Source organism: Aythya marila (genome assembly GCF_965140915.1).
Source record: "Aythya marila genome assembly, chromosome: 22".
Classification (NCBI taxonomy): domain Eukaryota; kingdom Metazoa; phylum Chordata; class Aves; order Anseriformes; family Anatidae; genus Aythya; species Aythya marila.
Genome location: NC_139063.1, coordinates 913,945 through 935,409, shown reverse-complemented (window position 1 = coordinate 935,409; position 21,465 = coordinate 913,945). Strand labels below are relative to the sequence as shown.

General features: G+C 54.5%; 1 protein-coding gene across 3 annotated transcripts; it reads right to left on the bottom strand.

Annotated features, from left to right (window-relative positions):
- Positions 1 to 2,591: 2,591 nt before the first annotated feature.
- Positions 2,592 to 19,798, bottom strand: FNDC5 (fibronectin type III domain containing 5). Of its 3 annotated transcripts, none has more exons than XM_082777387.1 (6): positions 19,530 to 19,798; positions 10,411 to 10,526; positions 9,908 to 10,106; positions 8,337 to 8,429; positions 5,169 to 5,302; positions 2,592 to 4,394 (listed from the first exon to the last, which is right to left on the bottom strand). In XM_082777387.1, the coding sequence occupies exons 1-6, from the start codon at positions 19,606 to 19,608 to the stop codon at positions 4,353 to 4,355; spliced, it is 663 nt and encodes a 220-aa protein (XP_082633513.1). In that variant the 5' UTR covers positions 19,609 to 19,798; the 3' UTR covers positions 2,592 to 4,352. The 3 variants fall into 3 exon arrangements, with proteins under 3 accessions (XP_082633513.1, XP_082633515.1, XP_082633514.1); XM_082777389.1 differs by having other exon boundaries at positions 5,169 to 5,280; XM_082777388.1 differs by having other exon boundaries at positions 9,908 to 10,103.
- Between the last annotated feature and the right edge of the window lie 1,667 nt (positions 19,799 to 21,465).

The following is a 21,465-nucleotide window of genomic DNA, read 5'->3' as shown; positions in this document are numbered from 1 at the left end:
GTGCCATTATTGCCACTCAATGACTCCATACCCAATGTGTTCAGACTGCAAGCAAAAAGATGGCTTTCCTGGCTGCCAAATTTGCTGACTCCATCTGGGATCTAAAATTCAAGCTGTGTCTTTCCTGGCTCTGTCACTAATAATAAAGGTTCTTCATTTGGAACTTAGTTAAACAAAATTGATGCTGAGGCATGAGCCGAAAGGGAATCGAGCTCCCTTTCCCTGAGACGTGTGGGCTGGGAGCGCTAACGAGTAGGAGCATAATCATTTTAATCTATAAGGTCATCAGACAATTGAATACGCACCAGATTTGTGGAGGAAACAGAAGATATTTTAGCATAACAACATGTTGATCACACTGCTTTTTAACAAATGCTAGAAAGCTGATTGAATTTGGTCAGTTAGCCTGTGCCAGACTCCAGCTTCCAGGCCAGCCTGGAACAGCTCAGTACGTGTAGTTAGGGAGCTTTTCTACAAATCTGGGGAAATTGCATTTGGTATAACATATGGTATAATCTTTATCCTTGCTGGAAGTGAAGTCTGACTACTCAGTCAATGAATTGCCATATTTTTATCAGCGAAATGGATGTGGAGCTGCGACATACACTTCTGAGTGATGTAACCTCTAATGTCTTCGGCAAATACCGGCATTAGCAGCCTGCTCCTCTCCATTTACATCTCCTCCAGAAAATCATTACCAGCTGAGATTATACTAACACTTTGTGCCGTGTAGGTGTTTCCTCCTCTGATGCTATTGAGCTGTCAGTGAATAAAATGCCTAATGTTCTCATTTTCCTCCGAGGAGACGGAGCTCGGAGCTTGTGCTGCTCCTCGCCGTGCGGAGGGAGGTGTGAGGAGCGCAGGGTGCTGTGTTGTGAGCTGGAGGGACATGCTGTGCAGGATTGTTTGCTCCACACCGCCTCCTGCGGTTCACTTTTCCTAAACTCGTGGGGGAGGAATATATTGGCTAAATTGTGCTTGTAGGCATAATATTACAGCGCTCGGAAGGATGAAGGCAAGTGGTGCTTAACTTCAAACATGCAAAGCGTGTGTTGGCAAGGGGCTCTGTTTTCAGCTCCTTGCTCCTCGTGTGCCCATGTCCCTGCGTGGTTGGTTCCTGGGAAGGGATGGGATTAGCACCCAGGGGTGCAGCAGGGCTGGCCAGAGGGCTGCTTGCCTCCGGTTTGAGTTCAATGGGAAATCCGTTCCTGCAGGGCTCTCTGGGATCCCTGTCACACCAGCCCACTCCCACCTGCATCTTTTTAGTATTCATAGAAACCTCCCTTTCCTAATCCCTGCTTCCAATAACCAGCCAAAATCAGCAGTCAGGCAAAAACATTTGGGGAGCTGTGAATGGCCTTCAGGGTGGGCTCTTCTGTTGCCCAAGGTGGCTTCTCACTGCTGGCATGTTTTTTTTTCTTGTATTCCCCCCGATCTCATCCCTCTATTGGCAGTAAAACACCTCTAAGTCCCACAAAGGAGTATCTTTTCACCACTGCTGATGAGAATGAGGTTTTTCTTCTCCAGGCTGGCTTAGGCTTGCAGTCGCTCAAGCCCAGAGCCTTATCGGTGTGTAACACTCATGGGGTACAGAAGGAGATCATACTGAAACAGCAGGTAAGGCTTTGATGTCTGAGTCTCAGAAAATAGGATCTTAAGTATTTTTCCTTTCCTATAGTGGGAAATGCCTTTTCCTGAAGTGTGGACTTACCACATCACTTTAATTCATAGTTTAAAACATTTCCTTTAAGAGAATCACTTGGAGTTGATAGCTTGGAGTCCCACTCTGATGGGCTGAGTTTCTGCCAGCCTACATTTGTCTCCTCTCACTAATAGCATTATTACCTTACCTTTAAAGCCTGCATTTATGAAACATAATGATAACCCTTTTAGCTTCTGCCACATTATGGTACAAATACTCAACTCTGAGTGAACACCAGTGCTTTAAATTTTAATTCTCCTTTTCCAAAGAACAAGGAGTAAGCACATCTTTGTTAGAAAAATAAGTGCTTTAAACCTGTAACTAGGGAACAACAACTGTTACTGTAAAAAAAAAAAAAAAAAAAAAAAAGGATATGGTCTGAATTCCCAGGGACAACTGCCTTTAAAAACAGGCACACAACCTTCCGCCCCCCAAATCTGCCAAATTACCAGACTGAATTTCCTCACGAGCAGGCTTTAGAGGGCTGCTTGCTTGGCTGTCTGCTCTAGGATTATGAGAGAGCATCTCCCTTATCGTTTTGCACATGCTGTACCATCTGTCCTAAATCTCCTTTTATAGGGTTATGGATTCCAAATGACATTTCTTTCTTAGGAGATAACAGGGATGTCTGAAGAACCCTGCTAGTAGGTATGGCTGTAGTGCTATTTATGTCACACGAGGATTTTTTTTTCTCCCTTCATCCCACAGCCACAATGAACTCTGGTGAACCATGCTGCTTCTTTGTACCCAGACAAAGAAAAAACAGTTCACCCATAGTCCCGGGGAAACACAGGGAAAATCGCCCTGTTCTATTCCGTGTTGCGCTTGAAGCAGGCAAAGATGAAATATTACTGAATTCAGACGTTACAAGGACACAGGATATGCCTTTAATCTTTTATTGTACATTATAAAATGTTTATTGCTCTGTCTGTATCAGAGGTGCTGACCTCTCCCTCTTGGTGATGGAGGAGTATGTTCTGGCAAAGGATCCTCTGAAGAGACCTTTGGGGTTGGCCTGCCTTCTGGAACTGGCACAAGCGAAGCCCTTGCTTGTTCACAACCGTGTCTGCAGGCAGACTGCCTAGGGCCTTTCTCCCAGATCAACTCTTTTGGAAAGGCTGGTGTCAGTGGAAGTGGAGAGATGGCTGACCTCGGTCACCGCCAGCCCATTTCTTTGCAGGGACTTTTAAACCAGGCTCATCCGAGTGCAGGCTTGTAAAGAGAGACCCTTCTCAGGCCAACCTGTCTGGGTTTTGATGGGACAAATAGGATCTTGCCTCATCCCCTAGTGCATATGGAGTGGTCTTGTGGAGTAGTTAAATAAATACAGATACCCCATGGCACACTACAAAGAATAATTTTTTTTTTTCCGTGTGATGGACTTGCATCTATCAGCTTCCAGAGCACCAGCAACCCCAGGGATCCTGTCAGCTGTGAACATTAAGCACTTAACAAGAGAGAGGAGAACCCCAACCCCTTTCCCATTCATCACCACCCTTTTCGTGGAGGACTGACTCCAGCAGACACCTGGCATTACAGCGTCACAGAAAATAGTGCAGACGGGACGTGTAAGGAGAACCAGACCTTCCCACAGGAACCCTACGAAAAGAAGCCATTTAAGAACTTAAGCCCTCAGAAAAAGGTCCCTTAGGCAAGAGCCTTTTGCAGTAAATGGCTATTGCCCCTGGAGACCTTGCATAGCAACCGGTATCATGAGTTTTTTTTCTTTTTTTTCTTTTTTTTTTTTTTTTTTGCTGACTGGCTACGTTTTTATGGACTGTTTATCACACTGTTGGTGGACTCAGACCCAGCTGAAAATACCATGGAGAAAATGTTTGAAATTATCCTGGAAGCTGAAGAGGGGCTTCTGGTGTCCCCTCGTACTGGTCTGTGCCAAAGTGTTTGGAGTGCCCCGAGTATCTGCGATGACGAACACCAGCGTGAGACAGGAGACACAGAAATACCGGAGTCATGAGCTGCAGCCTACCTGGAGAACAACCAGGGAAGTTCTCACAGGAGGAATGGAAACTGGGCTATGACTTTTTTGTTTTAAAAACCCACCTGTAAGACGTGTTACATGATACATATCAATGGAACAAAGCAAGCCAAGAGCACACAGCAGCCAAAATCTGGTTGCTACTCGTGTCTGTGATGATCTTTCCTTCCTTCTTGCTCGGAGAGGAGTGACAGTGACTGATGCCTGAGCTCACGTTGATACTGTCAAGATGTAGTGACAGTGAGGCAAAATAAAGATACACCGAAATCTTGTAACATTTCCAAGGACGAGGAGGCTGTTCCAGAAGATGGAATGCGAAGGTGGAGAGGGGTGTGTGAGAAGTTGCTCCAGCCCAGGTGATTCACGAGTCCAGTGCAGGATCACCGGCAGCAGCCGTCTCACTGATGCTTTTCCATCTCAATTGTTTGTTCAGATTTCAGTTGTTGTTGTTGTTGTTGTTGTTTTTTTCATGATTTTTCTTACTGGCCAGATGTTTTGCAGAACACAGACGAGGAAGGAGGTGTATGCCATCAAGTGACAATCGCTGGGTCTCCTTCCAAATTGCTCCAACATTATTTCACCTCCCCAGTCATCAAGGCTCAGAGGCAGAAAGTGAGAGTGAGAAATGGAGTCCGTCTTTCAGATGGCAGGCTGTCACGCTTCGATGATATTCACTGAGGGCTTGTTTTTTGGAAACTGGGAGAGAAGAGACAAATGAAGAAAGGGCGTATTAGGAGTAACACGTGAGGAAAAAAACATCAGAGATCTCTGCAGTGAGCTGGTGAATTTTGTTTCTGTAAAAGTCCTTATTCCCATCCCCTGAGGGTAAGGAAAAAGGGCAAGCAGTGAGCATGAATTAGTGACTGTTTCAAATAATAAGTAAATGCAAAGTGGTGGGGATGTGCCAGAACACAAGTTGTGAACAGAAACACCGGAAAGTCAAATTTAATGGAATAAGTTGGTATAAATTATAGGCTTGAGTCTCCTTACACTATAAATACAGCATGCCTTTAACATCACATGTATTACCAGCCATGCTCCCGCTGATCAATTTTTCAGTTAATTGCGAGGCTAATGTCCCCTTTACCGCTTGCCACCTAACTGCTGCTCTGGGGGTAAGGAACCAAGCAGCTCAGGGACTGCAGCATTGCTCAGCACATTTTTTTCCTAGAGATGCTCAGATATTTCAAAAATATGGACTGAAATCCAGTTTACTGATGCACAAGGGCTGACCCAGATGTGGGAGAGAAACGCTGGCCTCCTGACACACCTGAGGTGCTCAGATGCTTGAAGGAGCCACGGTGCTGGCATGCGTGGAGGTGAAGGAGTGCTTCCCTTCTGCATCCCCGCTGGAGGAAGGAGGCTGGAGCAGGGATGTTTAGCAGCAGCTGCTTTTTGGGGGTAATTTAGCTGAGTCCCAGCTGGAAGTTGATTGCCTGCCGTGCCCCCCACCCCGTGTGCCAGACTCACCTTGCTGCGGAGGAGCCCACCGCCCTGGTGCTCGGGAGTGCTGTTCTCCGAGGCGCTCTTGACTTTCTCCTTGCTGTTATTTGGCTCGTTATCTTTGATGATATCGTACTGTCTGCAAAACAGGGCGATCACCCCTAACAGGAAAAAGCATTAGTGATCACACAAATGAGCTCAGCCCCTGGAGCCTGCAGAGATCAGAAATCCCTTGCTTGACAGCCAGCTTTGTGCCTCCTGGTAGAGATCTCGGCAGCATTCACACTTGTTCCTAAGGATCATTTTCTAACACAGCTAGTTGGCCCTCTGGCTGTTTCCTTCTCAGCGCCAATTCCATGCTAAACTAGTTAGATGGAAGGACAGAAGATTAATTATATTCCAATTTCCCTGTCATTAAATGGGACAAGTGCTTTAAGCCCTACATTTGGATAGCGATTAACACCGACCGTGTGGTTAAATGGTATCTTTGCTTTGCAAACACAGGAGCTCCTGGAATTTCTGGTGAGTGGAAATGTGCCTCATGATCTTTCTCCTCTGAGGTGAAGAGAAGGAGCTGGAGCTGGCAGACAAGGCATGTGCTGTACCCGCCTGCTGACGATGTAAGCCAGGGTCTCCTGAGCAGCAGGACAACATCTGCAAATATGCAACGGTGACGGCAGCAAAAGCTGCCGCTGGAAATTTCCTCCCACACGCACAAGCACAAGAAAAGAAAAGCAGGGGCAGCAATGACAAATAATAAGATTGGGAATGTCTTTCTCGGAAGCTTTTACATGACATTTTGACCAAATGACTTCTCTGCCTGGAAATTCCAAACACAGGGGTAAAGGAGACCTGAGCAGATGTTGCTTCTTCGCAACTGGAAAATATTTTAGCTCCCCTAACAGCAGAGCATATGTAGAGCTTTTGCCAGATATCACAAACCACTTCCTAAAGCGAGGTGGTGTTATGGCAGCAGCCCCCAGGTGTTACTGATGAACACAGTGGTCCAAATTCTTTCTGTATATGTGAACAAATGGCTGATCCTGGGAGAACAGGCTAACATCTGGCATAGTCACACCTTCTGTGCCTCCTGATGGTAAAACTGAGGCACAGAGAAATGCAGCCAGCACAGGAGCACGAGGCTCTTCTCTGAGTTGAGAGCCCGGGGCACAAACTAATTCTGGCTTGCATTTGCTAAACCATTGTCATGTGTTCAGGTTGTGGCCAGGGTAAGAGCTGCAAAGAGTTGTTTACATATTGAGATTTGGTAAAGAGCCCACAGGATGAAGAAGAGCTCTTTCCCACACCCACTTTCCTTCATAAATGTAAGTCATCTGACTAGAGGGGAAATTGTGGCATTAGCAAGTTCTTCATTCAGATGCTGATCGGAGTTTTAGATTAGGCTATGGCAGGAGATGAATCCGTTGTTCAGTCACTTCATGTAATTATTCATGATTGTTTTTACTGTCAGGGCATTTAAATTGGAATGTGCAAAGATAAAGCTTGATTTAAATGCTGGAAAGACCATGGGCTACAGATTTTTGTTAACCTTAATTTAGGTTTTCATTTGGTTATCGTCGTTAGCAATAATTGCTTTACAATGCATGGTAACCTCAGGTCTTTCCAGGGCAAAAAAAAACTATTTTAGTGGATCTGATTCTGTGTCACCTGGATTCACTTGAAAGAAACCTCGCAGAACTGTATTAGAGGACAGCTAATCCCTCCATCCCCGTTTTGGCAGCTCTCAGGTCAGTGACTGGCTTCCTATTCACATCTCTCCATGGAGGTGTTCTCAGCTCTGCAGAAATTAGTAGAAGTGGGCCAAATCCTTTGGTGAAGTAAACCAGTGCAACCCACATGGGCTCAGGATTGCTGCATTTTACAGGTTTACAGCAGCAGAGGTGGCAGACCACTGCCCTTAGCAGACAGACCTTCACGCAGTGTGACCTAACCCCAGGGGACCTGAGAGCCGACCCTCGGTGCTTCTGTGGTCATTTTCTCTTCCAGCCGAGGAGAATTCTCCGTGCGGCTCTTGGCATCTCCGTGCGTGGGAATCTGGTTGGACTGGGACAGGGGGACTAGAGGTGGAGTGGCAAAGGTTGTCTTTTCTGGATCGCAGATTTACCACAGCGCCAATTTCCCTGCCTGGCAATTTTCTCGGGTCACCTGAACCGTTCCCCATGGCAGCCTGCTCTGTGACTCGCAGGGAGCAAATGTTGTTTCATTCATGCCTTGTGCTGCCGCAGGAGCAGCAGCTGACCGGCAGCCAGGGGAGGCTGGGGCTTGAAATAGAAGACAAGCGCACAAACTTTATTTCCCATTAACTCACGCATGTAATATCCACACTGAACAAGCTGAAGAGCTGCCTGCAGCCACTCTGGATGTGCTAAGCTGATGGGGTGGGACTCAGGAATTTTCCTCTCCCTGTTTGCTAGCTTAAAATACAGGAGCGAGATCTGTCCTAGGCACAATTTGGTATAAGATCAATTGAAACATAGTCCCAAACTCATGTTGGAAAGAGCTCGTGCAGATTTTCCCTCCTTTGGTTAATGTGCTTCTGCTAATGTTCCTCCTCTTCCTATTAAATACTGTTCTTTGTGTTTTAACAGTGGATTTTGCGCGTATCTGGGTTTATTGGTGTTTTGATGTTTGGAGCTATTTGTTCTTTCAATGCTACCATTGTTTGAGTTGTTTTTGCAGTGGGTTTTGGTGTATATATAGTGGGTGTTGAGAGCAAGTCTCTTGATGTCTGATGTGTGTTTGAACTTTGGCAGAATTCTTACGGGAATTTCTGCTTTGCATGAGAGCTGGAGTCATATAATAAGCCAGTTAATTACAGTGACCTGTGTCATTTGAAGGGCTTGAGGCATCCTGGCGGATGGCTGAAGACATTATCATCAGTGCTTTCTGGAAAAATTGCGCTTACAGGATTAGCCATGCTGAATTAGACAATTGGTTCATCAAGTCCATTATCTACTTCCTGCTGCACCAGATCAGAGCACTGATTCACCTGCTTTTGGCACTGCCCAGCTCCTGATGCTGCAGAGGGAACTGAAGTGCCCTTACAGCTGAATGTGCAGTGCTTTTCATGGAAGGAAGGGTTTCTTTTCAGGTCTTACACGATTACACATGCAAACCAAGCAAGCCACAAGCCCTGGGGATATTATGTGCTTTCGACAGAGAGATTGAACTGACCTGCCCACATAAACAACACCACAACAATGATGAGAATTTCCCCTGCTCGCAGCTGTTGGTTTTTCTTCGCCATCTCCTTCATTGTCACCTCATCTGCACAAGGGGAAAGAGAGATGGTGAAACCTAGCCGTGCGGGCTGCAGGCACCAGTTCAGCGGTGCCCTTGGCTCAAATCATCAGCGCAGAGCAGTCCTCCTCGCCCGCCAGCCCCACGAGCTGTGCCTTGAGCCTGCAGGGCACCGAGCTCTGCAGCCGCTGCCCCCTGCCCGTCCCTGGCAGCCTGCAGGGGATGGGGCAGGGGGGAGAGGTAGGACGGGGCCAGCGGGCAGCTCCTGTGGAGGTGCTGCCACGGGGTGAGCCCACACGGGGTCCGGCCCTGTGGTTATTTCACGCTGCTGGCTCTGATCTCTGCCAGCGCCGTCTGTGCCTGTCACAACACCTTGCATGCTTCAGCAGCTCCTCACCCAGCTCGGGAGCGGGGAGCCTGGCATGAGATTTTTCACCGGGGCCATGGGATTCAGAAATGAGCAGAGCCTTCTCGCAGGGCGTAATGCGCCTCCTCGCCTTCGCAGCACTAAGATTACAGTTCAGGCCTCCGGGGAGGGAAGCAGCGCTCCGCTTAGTGCTTTCAGATGAGCAGCAATTCGGTATTTACCGACACCAAATCATTTTAGCAGGAAGAGTCAAGAACTCACAACTGCCTAAGAACCGCAACAGGCCGAGTCCTCGGCTGAGTCCCCTTGATATCCCAGCCCCCTGTGGTCCCCAGCCCTCGCTGTAGCAGATTCTTCCTGCCAGAAAACCTTCCACATCTGGTTTGGCTTAAGAAGAGCAAGTGAAGGAGCCTCCAGGCAGGAAGCTGGAGACATCCATCACCCGTGGAGGTACTCAAAGCCCAAGTGGACATGACCCTGGACCACCTGCTCTAGCTGACCCTGCTTGAGCAGGGGGTGGGGGTAGATGATCTCAAGAGGTTCCATCCAACCTCAGCTATTCTGCAATTTGGCAGAAACCTCTGAAGTGTAAGAAAAGTGGAGTCTGTGGGTATTTTTTCCCCTGCTGTCCTGGAACCCAGGCACAGGGGGCTCAGCAGGTCCCTCGGAGTGTCCTGTGAGGACAGCTGGGCTTTGCCCAGTGCCACCCAGAGGTCTGGTTCCACAGGAGAGCACGGGCTGCTCAGGAATTTCCCCTGCCATTCCCCATTTGCAAGGATGCTGGACACACTGCTCACCTTTTTGCAGTATTTTGCAGGGGCAAAGTAACCTCATCTTGATCTCAGATGCACTCAGTGCGTGTCCAGTACTGAGGTGTAATTGTACTCAGTACATTTCTATTGCAGTCCCACTGTGACAACAGCCTGAGCCAGCAGCACCGTGCTGGGCACAGCCCAGAAAGCAGCACAGCCTCAGCACCTCCTTGTCTGCTGATGCCTCCTTGGGGCATCCCTCTTGTCTCAGCCCCTTGCATGTTTAACCCAGCTGTCCTCACTGCCCAGCACACTCCTGGCCTCCCTGCAGAGCCCTGCGCTGCCTGGGCTTCCCAGGGACCACACAGGAACTCACCCACACTTGCCTTTATTTTTAGAGGCTAGTTTCTCAGCTTCCCTGGGGGTCTTGAAGAGGACTGGCTCACTGGCAGGGCTCTGGCCTTGGATGCTGATGGACTGGACATGCACAATGTACTCAGTGTCCTCCTCTAGGTCCCAGAGGGCACAGGAGCGGGTGGTGGTGTTCACCTCCTGGATGAAGCGCAGCATCCGCACGTCCTTCTTCTGGAAGCCGAGAGAGGAGAGCACAGAGTGGCGGAGAGGCCTCCCCGTGCGTGCTGCTGGCGTCTAAGGCCACTGCTTCCTGCCCTGCCCACCACGGACGTGGAGACGGTCGGACCCTTTCCCCTCTGCAGCTACCACAACACGGAGCACTGCTGCAGAGAGGACGGGGAGGAAGCTCCCTCCCGGACCACGAGGGACAGGACAAGAAAGAATGGGCTTAGACTGCAGCAAGAGAATTTGGAAACGGAGGGGACCTGGGGTGAAGATGAGCATGACCGAATCTGGGTAACCATAGGCACTGTACCTGCTGGGAAATTGCAAATCCAATGACAACTTCATCCTCCAGAACATCCCAAGTCACAACGGCGGAGTTGGCTTTCAGGTGTTTGACCGTGACATTGACTGGAGCCGATGGGCTGTCTGCAAGGAGGGAGAGCACAGCCTGTACAGGGGCACTCGCAGCAGGACACAGAGCAAAGGCAAGGAGGGGAGTGGGAAAGGGCTGCTCGGGGGGAGAAAAAGGAAATGTAAGGTATAGCCAGGGACTGAGGCATGAGAAATGGAGCTGCAAGTGACCTTCCTGTTGGTGGCTCTGGGTATGGGACCTGGAAATGGCAGATATTCCATGTCTTAATTACCAGTGAGGTCCTAGCGGTCTCTGCTGAGAGTATGAGTTACATTATACCCGTGAAATATCTGCCCCGTGGAAACAATTTGACGGCACAGCAGACTATTGATTAGCTCACTCGTCTCCCCAGCCACGTTCCGTGTTTTCTCTGGTGTGTCCTATTACAGCCTGACAGTGACAGCTGGGAGGAAATGCAAAATCTGTCTTAGAAGTATGAAAACGGGATGCTTTGATGAGCACTCTGGGGGTTTGAAAGTCAGTGGTAGTAAACGGGAGTGATTCTTCTGCTTTTTCCTGTTAGTCTGAGAGAATTTTTTTATACACATTTTGTGTTTTTATATGTAGCTGCTGGATGCTCCCTCAGATGGCCAGAGGGCATTCAGCAGCCGTCCACTACCAGGACACAACATGCTGCACCAGCCACCGATGGACCAGGGGAATGTGAAAAGGCCAGGCCATGAAAGCAGTAGCCCGAGGCTCTGAATTTGGTGTTTTTTTGAGCACAGCTGGGTTTCCAGCCACAGGGTCAGCCTGTGCAGCTGCCAGCCCTCGTCCTGAAGCCCTTTGCTTCTCCGGGAGAAGGTTCTGCCTCATAAGCTTGGCACCGTCCTTCCCGTGCTGTGCATCAGGTTGTACTCCTGGTCTCTCCTCTGGTTAAACTGAATTCCTAATCGCCAGACTGTGCCCCAAACTGAAGGCGGTAAATGCTAACCAGAGTTAAAAGTAAATGCTAACCAGATCGCAAGGACTCTGAGTACCCCCAAGAGGTCAGCAGGGTGGGAATGGGTCATTTGTTCTGACTTGCATCAAAGAATAATACTTCTGCTGCTTTTTAACCACTGCACAGTGCAGCCCTTCTGGGGCTGGGGCTGAGGCCAGCAGTAAAAGAAGGGCGCACGTGTGCACGTCTCCGGTAACACTTGTCGGATTTGCAGTCAGTCCCAGCCGCCTGAATGTGGCCGAAAATATTCTAGCTGCAGTGTCAGTGCCTCCAAATGACTGACTTCACTCCTGGTGAATGCTCCCTGGGGAACAGAGAAAATACCAGGAGTGCAGAACTCCTCATCTGAAGGCTGGTGCTGTTCTACACCTAGCAGAGCAATGACCTGATTCCCTCTTTCCTCCCCAAATGGCAGCGGTGCCAGCCTTCAGGGCTCCCCTTCCTGCCAGACCCACATCTACCAGGCAGGACCCTCAGGAATAGGATGTCTGCATGAGCCCTTCAGACCCAAACTGGTCATGGGGAGTCCTTCAGAAAGCAAAAAAGCTCAGAGGAAGGTGCAGGGTCAGGTTCACATGAATTTGAGACCTCAGAAGGCGGAGCAGCAAGCAGGGTGGTCTTCAGGGTTTCACGGAGGGAAGCGTCCTTCCTTTCTGGAGCACACCATCAAGGCGCTATCAGCACAGAGCATTAGCATCTAAGGGCATGGCCTTCCTGAAATGGGGCAGCAGGGTCCCCACCAGCCCTCAGAGAAGGGCAATATTCCATCGATGTCCTCTGCAGGGCCAAGGAGAAGCTGGGCTGGGAGCTCAGCCTCGTGGAGGCGGCTGCCTGCTGTGACCCAGGGAAGGGACGTGGGGCTGCAGCTCCCCACCTTCCCCGTCACCGAGCCCACGTGCTGGCCAGAGGAGGGTCTAATTTTAGTAAGGGGCAGTCAGCAGACGGGAATGCGCACCGGGAAGGTCTGTGAGTCATGCCTGGTGAATTCGCTGGAGCATATGGAGGACATGGAGGAGCTGGGAGACAAAACAACCCCCAGCTGCAGCCAGGCACTGCACCCGTCTCACAGGGCAGCTGTACGGTCAGATCCCAGCGTGGTTGTCTCTCCCGGATATTTTTAGGAGAAGCTACCACTGATTCACCCAGGAGGACTTTGAAAAGAGATGGATTGGCCTCACAGGAGCAGAGAACGGAGTATCAGGGAAAAAGCTTCAGGCTGGGAAAGGGGCACAAGCAGTGCACCACCCTCGGTGCCTGGGTCCCCTTTGAGGTTTGTGACCTTGAGCACAGCTTAAAAAACATCAGTTTCCTGATGACATAAAACATGGGTGAGTTGGGAAGGTGTCACAGAGCTGGAGGAGAGGAGCAAACAACGCCCCTGGGAGCTGGAGGGAAGCTGCAAGGCAGAGGGGATGCGCTTGGTGAAGCTGCAGCCCCGGGCTTGGAGCCCTCAAAGCAGGACTCCAAGTGCAGGCAGGGGAGAAATCAGCTGGCGTGCATGGTCAAGAGCACTCCAGAAAGTCCCCTCCATGGTACTACCTTTGTAAGACGGTGTAGTTAAAGTCAAAGATAACACAGCAACATCTAGGACAGATCTGAGCATGCCTTTCCTTCACTACTACAGATTAGGAGGAGCTACACATAAATCAGGGGTGTCAAATCAGTACAGAAGTGATATGAAAAGAGAACCGAGCGCAGCGTTTGACAAAAATACAAAGCCGGGAAAATGAGTTCCCTGCTCCCAGAGCTGAGTGAGTAATTTGCGAGCAAAATTTTAATCCGTGAGGATGCTTTTCTCCCTGCTCCCGGGAGATGCATGATGAGATCATGACTTTCTAAAATCTAATCATTGTTCCAAGATATTCCACACCGCTTTTGGCTGCCTGGGCCAGTTGCGGCTCTTTGTAGTGCCAGCCCGGCTGAGCTCAGTAATTTCTGTTTCCCAGCTGGCTGCAGCGGGTCAGCCTCTCTAGCAGGGCCTCGAGGTGCCAAATCCAAACGTCTGGCTCCTTTCGGACTCATCTGCAGCTCCTGGAAACTTTGCTCTGTGCCTGCAGCAGCCAGGGGAGCTGCCGGTGCTCTGAGGAGCAGGCACAGAGCGGGATGTCCCCAGGGCCAATTCCTTCCCCGCTGCGGGTGAGATAGCAAGGAACACGCCGTGCATCAAACCTTCCTCCTGCATGATTACTCCGGAGACACTGCTGGCAGCACAGCCCCCGTCTGGTCTGTAAGGAGCCCAGACTGTGCAGGATTCCTGGCTTAGCAGTTTAGCTTTACCCCAGCTCGGGGGCTGCAGTGCCTGCTGGAGCAAATCACACCTTGCAGGCTGGCGGAGGATCTGTTTGGCCAAATTTGAGCGAGAGCTGTGTGCGTGGATGGAAAGATGCTCTCATTTTCATGCTGGCAAAACTCACAGCCCCCTGTTTAGGGAGGAACCGATCAATTAAGGTAAAGTCATGATGATTTTTAACAAGGAATGGCTACTTCAAAACTGATTATGCTTAAACCATGTCTTGTTTCTTTCTCACCCTCATCAGTCCTGCACCTCCCAGGGCTGTCGCAGCCCGGTGCTCCTGCCCACCCTGGGCTTTTTGGTAAGAGAGGGTCAGAGCCACCTCCACACAGCGAGCAGGCGTGAGCAGCAAAGATTACTCTTAATCCCCTCTTAATGCTGAGAACTCCTTCTAGCCTCTCATTAAACGCTCTGCTGATTATTAATGGACTTTTATTTAAGAGAGAGGGGAAAAAAAAAAAAGCCACAACGCTTTACAGCTTTGGGCTGATTCCCTCCTGGCTTTTCATTGTCAGCACAGCGGCTGCTGGCACAAGGAGCAGAGAACCACCCACCTGCCCCTTACGGTGACTTCGCCACCGCAGCTGTAGCATGGGCAGGGGGGAGCTGCTTCACCTCCAGCTCCCTCCACACGGTGCACCCAAACCGTTTGCTGGATGTGCTTTTTTGAATCAGGAGCTTTAAAACTCAGGATGTCGGATCGTGGGAATTAAGTTTTTCATTAAGAGCCATGAAAGGTGTAGAAGAATGTGTGTGATGCAAAAGAAATCACATAGGGGGACATCACTGGCTTGTTTTTTCTAGGATGCTGGGGCTTCTCTAGGGAGGTGCCAAGGCCACAGACGTTACAGGGAGAAGCTCCGAGCTCCTGGCCCTGCTGCCACGGGCCCTCTCCTTACTGTTGTCTCTCTCTCCTGTGAAGCCACCCAGTCCTCTCAGTTTGCAGCCCCTGCCATGAGCTCCTATGGTGGGGCTGGGGGTGGCAGCCAGCTTACTGCCCTTGGCCATGCCAGCTGCTGGAGGAACCATCTGCACAGAGGAAAAGGAAGATGGTGTTAATGTCACACCCCGGGGGTCACCTCTGCCTGATGAGTTACGTGCTCAGGCTCTAGGTCTGGTATGAGGGTATCTCCCTGGGTTTATCTCTGCGGCCAAGAAGCCCGGCCTCCCTCTTATCTGCTTCTTCCAAATTCAGTGCCTTGCACACTCCGGTCTCTTGGAAATGCCTGGAGTTAAAAGCAGATGCTCCCGACGTGGGCAACACTATGCTGTGGTCATGGCATTTTTCTAATTCACTCAGCACCTCTTCCCCAAGCAGCTCCTTTACTCTAGCAAAGGGCTCAACCGAATCGGAGCCCCTGGGCTGGGGTGCAGCAGTCGGGGCACCTGCAGAGGCTCTGGAGCTGCTCGAGCAGAGCTGCCCAGCTGGACCCGGACCCCAGCCACTCCTGCAGGCTGTGTGCTCCAGCACCACAACCCTTCCTACAGACACAGGCGATGGAAGGACGCAGCCTGCCAGGGGAAGGAGCATCGGTACGGTGCCACGTGCCGCTCTCCGCAAAGCGCCCCTGCCTGCTGGCTGCGTGGGAGGGGGCAAAAGGCTGCCTTTTCTGCCTTCCCGAGCCTTTCTCTGCTCTCCCAGCACGGCTCCCTTCAGTGGATGTGATTGCTTGTCAGCTTTATGGGGTATGTAGGAAGGCTGGCGCGCCGTTCAGCTTCCCTGAGTGTTTTAATGAAGAGAGCCTGCAGGGGAGTGGGAGGGCGCAGGGCGCACCGCTGCTCTCCCTCTCTGCGCCCGCTCGTGTGGAAGCGGGGCTGTTTGCCGAGCTCTGCCAGTTCCAAAGACCAGAAAAGAACAACCGCTGGCTCTTCAGGCTGGGAAAGAGGCAATTATTTCCTGCTGACCGCCCACTCCTCGTATTAATGGGATACTAAAAGGCCAGCCCCCGCTCGCCCCTGAGGCTCTGTCCCTGATTCCCTGCTGCCCGAGCACGCAGGTGCAAACACTGCCGGGGTGGATGGAGCCCCCCGGAGAGCACGGTGCTGCTCACTGTGTCCAGCCAGCCACTGGGAATTCCTCAGGGTAAGAGCAAGGGGTTAGAGGAGTCAGCAGAGCTGGTCCTCAGCAGGGGTTGGAGCAGCCTTGTGCCATCACTACTCTGGAGAATTCCCCGTGCTGCCAAACCTCCGACTGCGTCCCAAAGCCAGGCAGGATTTGCCCAGGTCTCGCCAATGCCCCGACTTTGGTTTTAACACTGCCAACTCAGAGCTGAGTCATTGTCGAGGCACGTTTTATCCAGGGCCCAAACGTCCAGGCAGGACTGGGCACCACAGTCTTTTACAGCCCCTCAGCCCGCAGCCATGCACTGCCAGGGAGGCACAAGAGCGATGTCGGTGGCAGCGATGGGGAGCAGGAGCTGGAGCTCGGTGCCCAGAGCTCTGCGGGGAGCTCGCTGCCTGGTCCCAGCCCAGCTCCGCTCCTGTGCACAACACTTGGGTTTTTACTGCACGCACACAGATTTTCCTACTTCAGTGCTTGATCCATTTGTGCCTTTGACTGAATTATGCCTGAGCTAGGCCTTAATTTGGGCTCTGGGTACTTTATAAAACAGGAGGGGGTTAATTAACAATAAATGCCACATGGATGAGGCCGCACTCAGCACCAGTACATGGGCACGGCTCCATGAAGGCTGCTTTTGGATCCTGCCAGGGTGCCCGTGCATGGCTAATGTGTGCGAGCTCGTCCCGCTCCGTCTTCCCCATGCACGTCCCCAGCAGGAGACAGCATTTGGAGGAGGGTAGCACAACCTCGGCTGCTTCACACAGCAGAGTCCCTGCTGGGAGGCTGACACCGAGGTTAGAAACCTCCATATTTCAATTAAACCTCTCCTACGCTGAACGCAGAAATCAATAAAGTGCTGACGCCATCCCTCAGCTGGCCAGGGATCTCCGTGGCCGTGGTGAGACGGGAAGGGGCAGGCGTGGGCTGCTCGGACATCTGCAAACTGCTGCCAGAGCCGTCCCCGCCTGCTCGTGCGTGCCGCGCGCTGCTCCCGTGGTGATCACGCACGTGAGGCTGCCAGACCGTGGTCACCTCGGCTCCCCGGCTGCAGGAGGAGGGCAGCAAGTCCCGTGGGGACCAGCACCCCTGTACTGGTTATGCTGGTGGGGAGGATGAGGGGGTGGAGACCCGGCCTCTGCAGAGGGAGCCTCATTTGTAGGGTGGCTCGAGGTGTGCAGGAGAGGCAGGAGAGCTTGGAGCTGCTTCGGGGCAGTGCCCAGAACCTGGCCTGATGCCTTTGGGCTCCTTTTGGGGAGCGGATGGGGGCGAGGTGCTACCGGGCTGCTTGACCTGGAGGCTGAAGGGAAGGCTGAGGGCTGGATGGGGCCCAAAGCTGTGCTGGAGGGCGAAGTCTCACCCAGCCTGGGAGAGACTGTTTCACCTCCATCCCACAGAAATAAATCTGACCCGAGCTGCCTGATGTGTAGGTATATTTCAGGGATGCTGTTTGCCCTGGGAAGCTGCAGGGGCTGAGGACCATTTTGAGGTCTTTCACCACCGCTGCACAGCGTTCTGCTGCTCCTACAGCCCCTACCAGCTGCCTGGTCCAGCACAGCTCGCCTCCCACTTCCACTGCTCTGAGCTGGGCAGAGGGGCCCAGCCCACCCCCAGAGCAAGCACAACTGCAGAACGAGCCGTGCTTCAGACCTGCTGAGCGGCCCCAGGGATTTCTCAGTGGCAGCCACAGGAGTAAGTTGGAGAGGTTCCCCCGTGCCACCGCTGAGGGCTGTCGGAGAGCCCTGGGTGGAGGCTTTCTCAGCTGCCTCCTCGTGGTCCTGCCTCCCCTGCTGCTCACCTTGGCATCACCTTGCAAGAAGCAGCCCTGGGTGGCCAAGTGCCCCTTCCAGAGCAGGGCCCAGTGTGCGCAGGGTCCAAGCTCTGCCCTCACTGCAGCTTGGCAGAGGAATTTGTGCCATACCCCCTGGGTCTTTCCTGGGGACAGCAGCTTTAACCCCCCAGCACGCATTATTTTCAGCCTGCTTTCAGGAGCTCTGGGTGCAAAGGGGAGCGCAGCTGAGGCTGTACCCTTCCACCCCCCACTGGCCCCTGCAACCCCCCCGGCCCCTGCTTCCTCTCCAGGAGCTTTCCCAATGGCTTTTGGCTTGCTCGCCTCAGCGGCCTCGTGGCCACGTGGCTGGCAGTGCCGGGGACGCAGTGCTGGTGGTGATGCTGCCACCACCTCTGTGTGACCTTGGGACGATCGCGCCCGTGCCCACCTTCCTTTTGTCTTGTCCCCCCCTGGAAACCCGGAGCAGCACCAGCCCCCAGCCCAGCGCCTCCACCAGCCCCTGCAGAGCCGACAGCACGAGCGGGATGCGGCGGGGACGCGGGGCACAGCACCAAGGTCAAGCAGCTTCGTCCGAGCCGAGGAGCACCGGGGCTCCTGCGGCCCCACCGCATGCTGCAGGCGCACACCAGGACCGTGCTGCGTGCTCACGGGGCTGCCGGCCCCAGGAAGCAGACGGGCTCCCCACAGCCCGTGAACGCTGCCTGCAAGACAAGCAGCGGGCGGTGATGGGCAGGGACACAGCTCCATGTTTACTCTCAGTCACCGGCTGAGGTGATTCGAGGATAAGGAAGAGCAGGGGAAGTGTCCTAGTTTACAGGAAACCGGGAAGGCCGTTGCAATTCCAGAGGTGTTGTTTTCCCTGTTGCTCCTTCCTTTTAGGAATGTTTCATGAATGCCCCCGGGTCTGCCTCTCGTCAAACGGCCTCTCCAGCATGCCGATGTCTAGCCAAGGATGCGTGCATTGAACCCAAAGGTTTTTGGGGGTTCCTGCAGCCCCAGCACAGGCAGGACAGGGGTGAGCGTAACTCCCACAACTACTGGGGCTGGCTGGGGGCAGGAATTTCCACTCCCCAGAGCTGCACATCGCCAACAGTCACCCACAGCCTCCTGGCATGCGAGATATTCTGGCAATCAGCGTTTTGCAAATCGAAGCAGCTGTTCCACCAGCATCCTGCAGCCACACCGCCTGTGCTCGGGAGGGAGAGGGCCCTGTCTGTGTGCACAGAGCCGGGAGAGCGCCCGGCAGGGGCTGGGGCTGGGGCTGGGGCTGGGGCTGCGTGGCGAGCAAGGGCTCCAGGGGAGCACCAACAGTGCTGCCGAGACGTGGCACCCACACAGGGCACTTGGGCAAGGGCTCAGCCTGGCCAGAGCAGGGAGCTGAGCACCTCCTGGTTGTGTCAGGATTAGGACGAGCTCCCAGGGACATTCATCTTCCCAAAAGACCCCCCTTAGAGGACCCGGCCAGCTGGCAAGGGCCTGGTTTTGTGTCACCAGGACGTGCCATGTCCCATGGTGAGGGGTCCTGTGGGGCTGCCCAGGGGGGGATTACTGGGGCCGCCAGCCCACGCGTGGGCAGCGCACGGCTGCCTTCGCCTCCTCTGCTCCAGCTCAGCCCCTTGGTGTGAGCCACAGGGGTAGGAGCAGGGACAGGGGCTGGGGGCTCCTGCTGCTCCCCCCGCACTGCCGTTTTCACACCCTGTGCCCCCGAGCCTCCCTCCGGAGAGCCGGGACACCGGAGGCAACCGCGGGACGGGGGCTCCCTGCCCTCCTCGTCCCCTCCACCGGTGCCCACCAACTCCTTCCCGGGGCTCCCCCGGTGCTCCCCAACCCCCTGCCCGCCCCCGGCGCGCCCCGGAGCTCTCCGGGCCCGTCCTCCCCGTTCCTCCCTTCGTTCCCCCGTCGTCTCCCCCCGGGCCCGGCGGCCCCCTACCTGCCTCCACCGGGCGCAGACCGGCGTAGCTGAAGCAGAGCAGGAGCGCGGCGCCGGTGCAGCCCAGGAAGGGCTCCATCCCCCGCGCCCGCCGGGCCGAGCCGCTCCGTGCCGAGCCGCTCCGGGCCGGGCCGGCGGCGCGTCCTGCGGGCGCGGCGGCTCCGTTCAGCACCGCGGAGAGCTCCGAGGCCCGGTGCCGCCGGGGCCGCCCGGTTCGGCCGGGGGGGTGGGCTCCGAGCCCCTCGGCAGCGCGGCGCGGCTCGGCTCGGCTCGGCTCGGCCGGGAGGAGGGGGCGGGCGCGGCCCCACCGAGCCCCGGCTCCGCCCGCTGCAGCGCCGGGCAGCCCCGCTCCGGTCCCTCCCCCGGCCCGGCCCCGCCGCCTGCCTCAGTTTCCCCAGTCCTAGGGGCTACCGGGGGGGGGGGGGGGGCCCGGCCACCGGGAGGAGCGGATGTCCCCCCCCCCCCCAAGCAGGCGAGCCCCCCGGCCAGGTGCGCGGCACCGGTGACATTTCGCTGCCTGGGTTTCGCGCAGCCTCCGCGAGTCAGCGGGGCTGGAAATGCAGCGGGAACGAGCGTTGGATGAGCTGCTCGAATTAGCCGTGCCGCGAGGTTAATTAAGCCGGCAGCGCTCTGATTTATGCTAACTAGCTGCAGGGAGCCCGAGCGCTCCCAGCCCAGCCGCCGGCTGCCACTCCGCTGGGTGGGGGCCCTGCCCCGGCTGCCTCTGCTGAGCCCCCCCCGGGCACCCTGCACTTGGAGAGGGACACGGGGGGACCCGCTGGTGGCCTGGCAGTTGGACTCCAGTGGCACAGCAGGACCTGGTGCCAGGCATTGCGGTGGCCCGGGGTGGCCCTGCTGGCTGCAGGGTGCCACCGGGAAGGGGCCTTGGCCCCAGCAGGCATGGACGCATCAGGCTGGAGCACCCAGCCACAACTGGTGCTGGAGGCAGCGGGCTCCAGGCTGTGCATCCAGGCAGCATCACTCAGCTGTGGGTATTTATCCTGTGCTGTTTGCATAATGTGGCCGGTGGGCTCCCAGGAGCATCCGTGTACTCCTGGTGGTCACGCCAAGCCTGGTGCCCGTGGGGCTGTTTTACAGACCGGTGCTTTCTCTGCACTATGATGAGGGTCAGTACTGGCTGCTGCTGCTCTTTCCTCTCCTGCATCCTCTCGGTGTGCTGCTGGGGACCCTCCGGCCGTGCCAGCACTGGGCTCATGGATCACATTCATGCTCATGGGTCATTGTGAGATGGGGGCTCTGTGCTGCTGGGGGCCGTCTCCTCGTAAAGGAGGAGATCCACAGAGCTCCCGGCATCTCCCCGTGAACGCAGGCCCTTTGCTGGATGGAGAGACACCAAGGGACCCAAAAAGCCTCCGAGGGGGCCAGGAGGTGACCCTGCCCTCCCGTGTCCCAGCGCTGTGTCACTGTCCCAGCTTGGTGCCGTTCCCCCCCGCAGCCGAGCCCAGCTCCGCCGCAGCAGCTTCCCGAGGAAACGCCTCAGTGCCTCCCTTTCATCTCCGGGCTGGCAGCAGATTAAAAATTCATCACTTCAGAGGCAGAGAAGGTGCAAGGGAGGAGAGGGAGCGCGGGGCTGCTGGGGCTGAGCTCGGCGCCCACTCCAAGCCCAGCCACACGTGGCCGGGCGGTGTGAGCTCGGCTGATGGAGCCGGTGCTGGGCTCCAGCCTCCTTTGGGCCTCTCCTCGTGGGGTTGTGAGGTTACACGGGCCGGGCAGGAGCAGGACCACGAGTGCTCAGCTCCGTGGAAGCCGCAGCCGAGCTGTCTCCAACTGACTGCTATGATGGGAAGCCGACGCCGAGGCCGCGGCGTGACGCACCGCCACGCTCCGGCACTTCCCTGCCTCCGCACAGGGAGTCCCAAATCCCCCAGCAGCCGCACCATGGAGGGCTTCCTTGTCACACAAAACCTCCCGGTGG

Bases quoted from the DNA above. Each gene is read 5' to 3' on its own strand.
- FNDC5 (XM_082777387.1), bottom strand. From the start codon at position 19,608: ATGGAGCCCTTCCTGGGCTGCACCGGCGCCGCGCTCCTGCTCTGCTTC. The intron at 10,107-10,410 runs GTACAGTGCCTA...CTCGGCTTCCAG, and splicing joins GATTTGCAATTTCCCAGCAG to AAGAAGGACGTGCGGATGCT. The intron at 4,395-5,168 runs GTGAGTCTGGCA...CTTCTCTCCCAG, and splicing joins GTGGGCTCCTCCGCAGCAAG to TTTCCAAAAAACAAGCCCTC.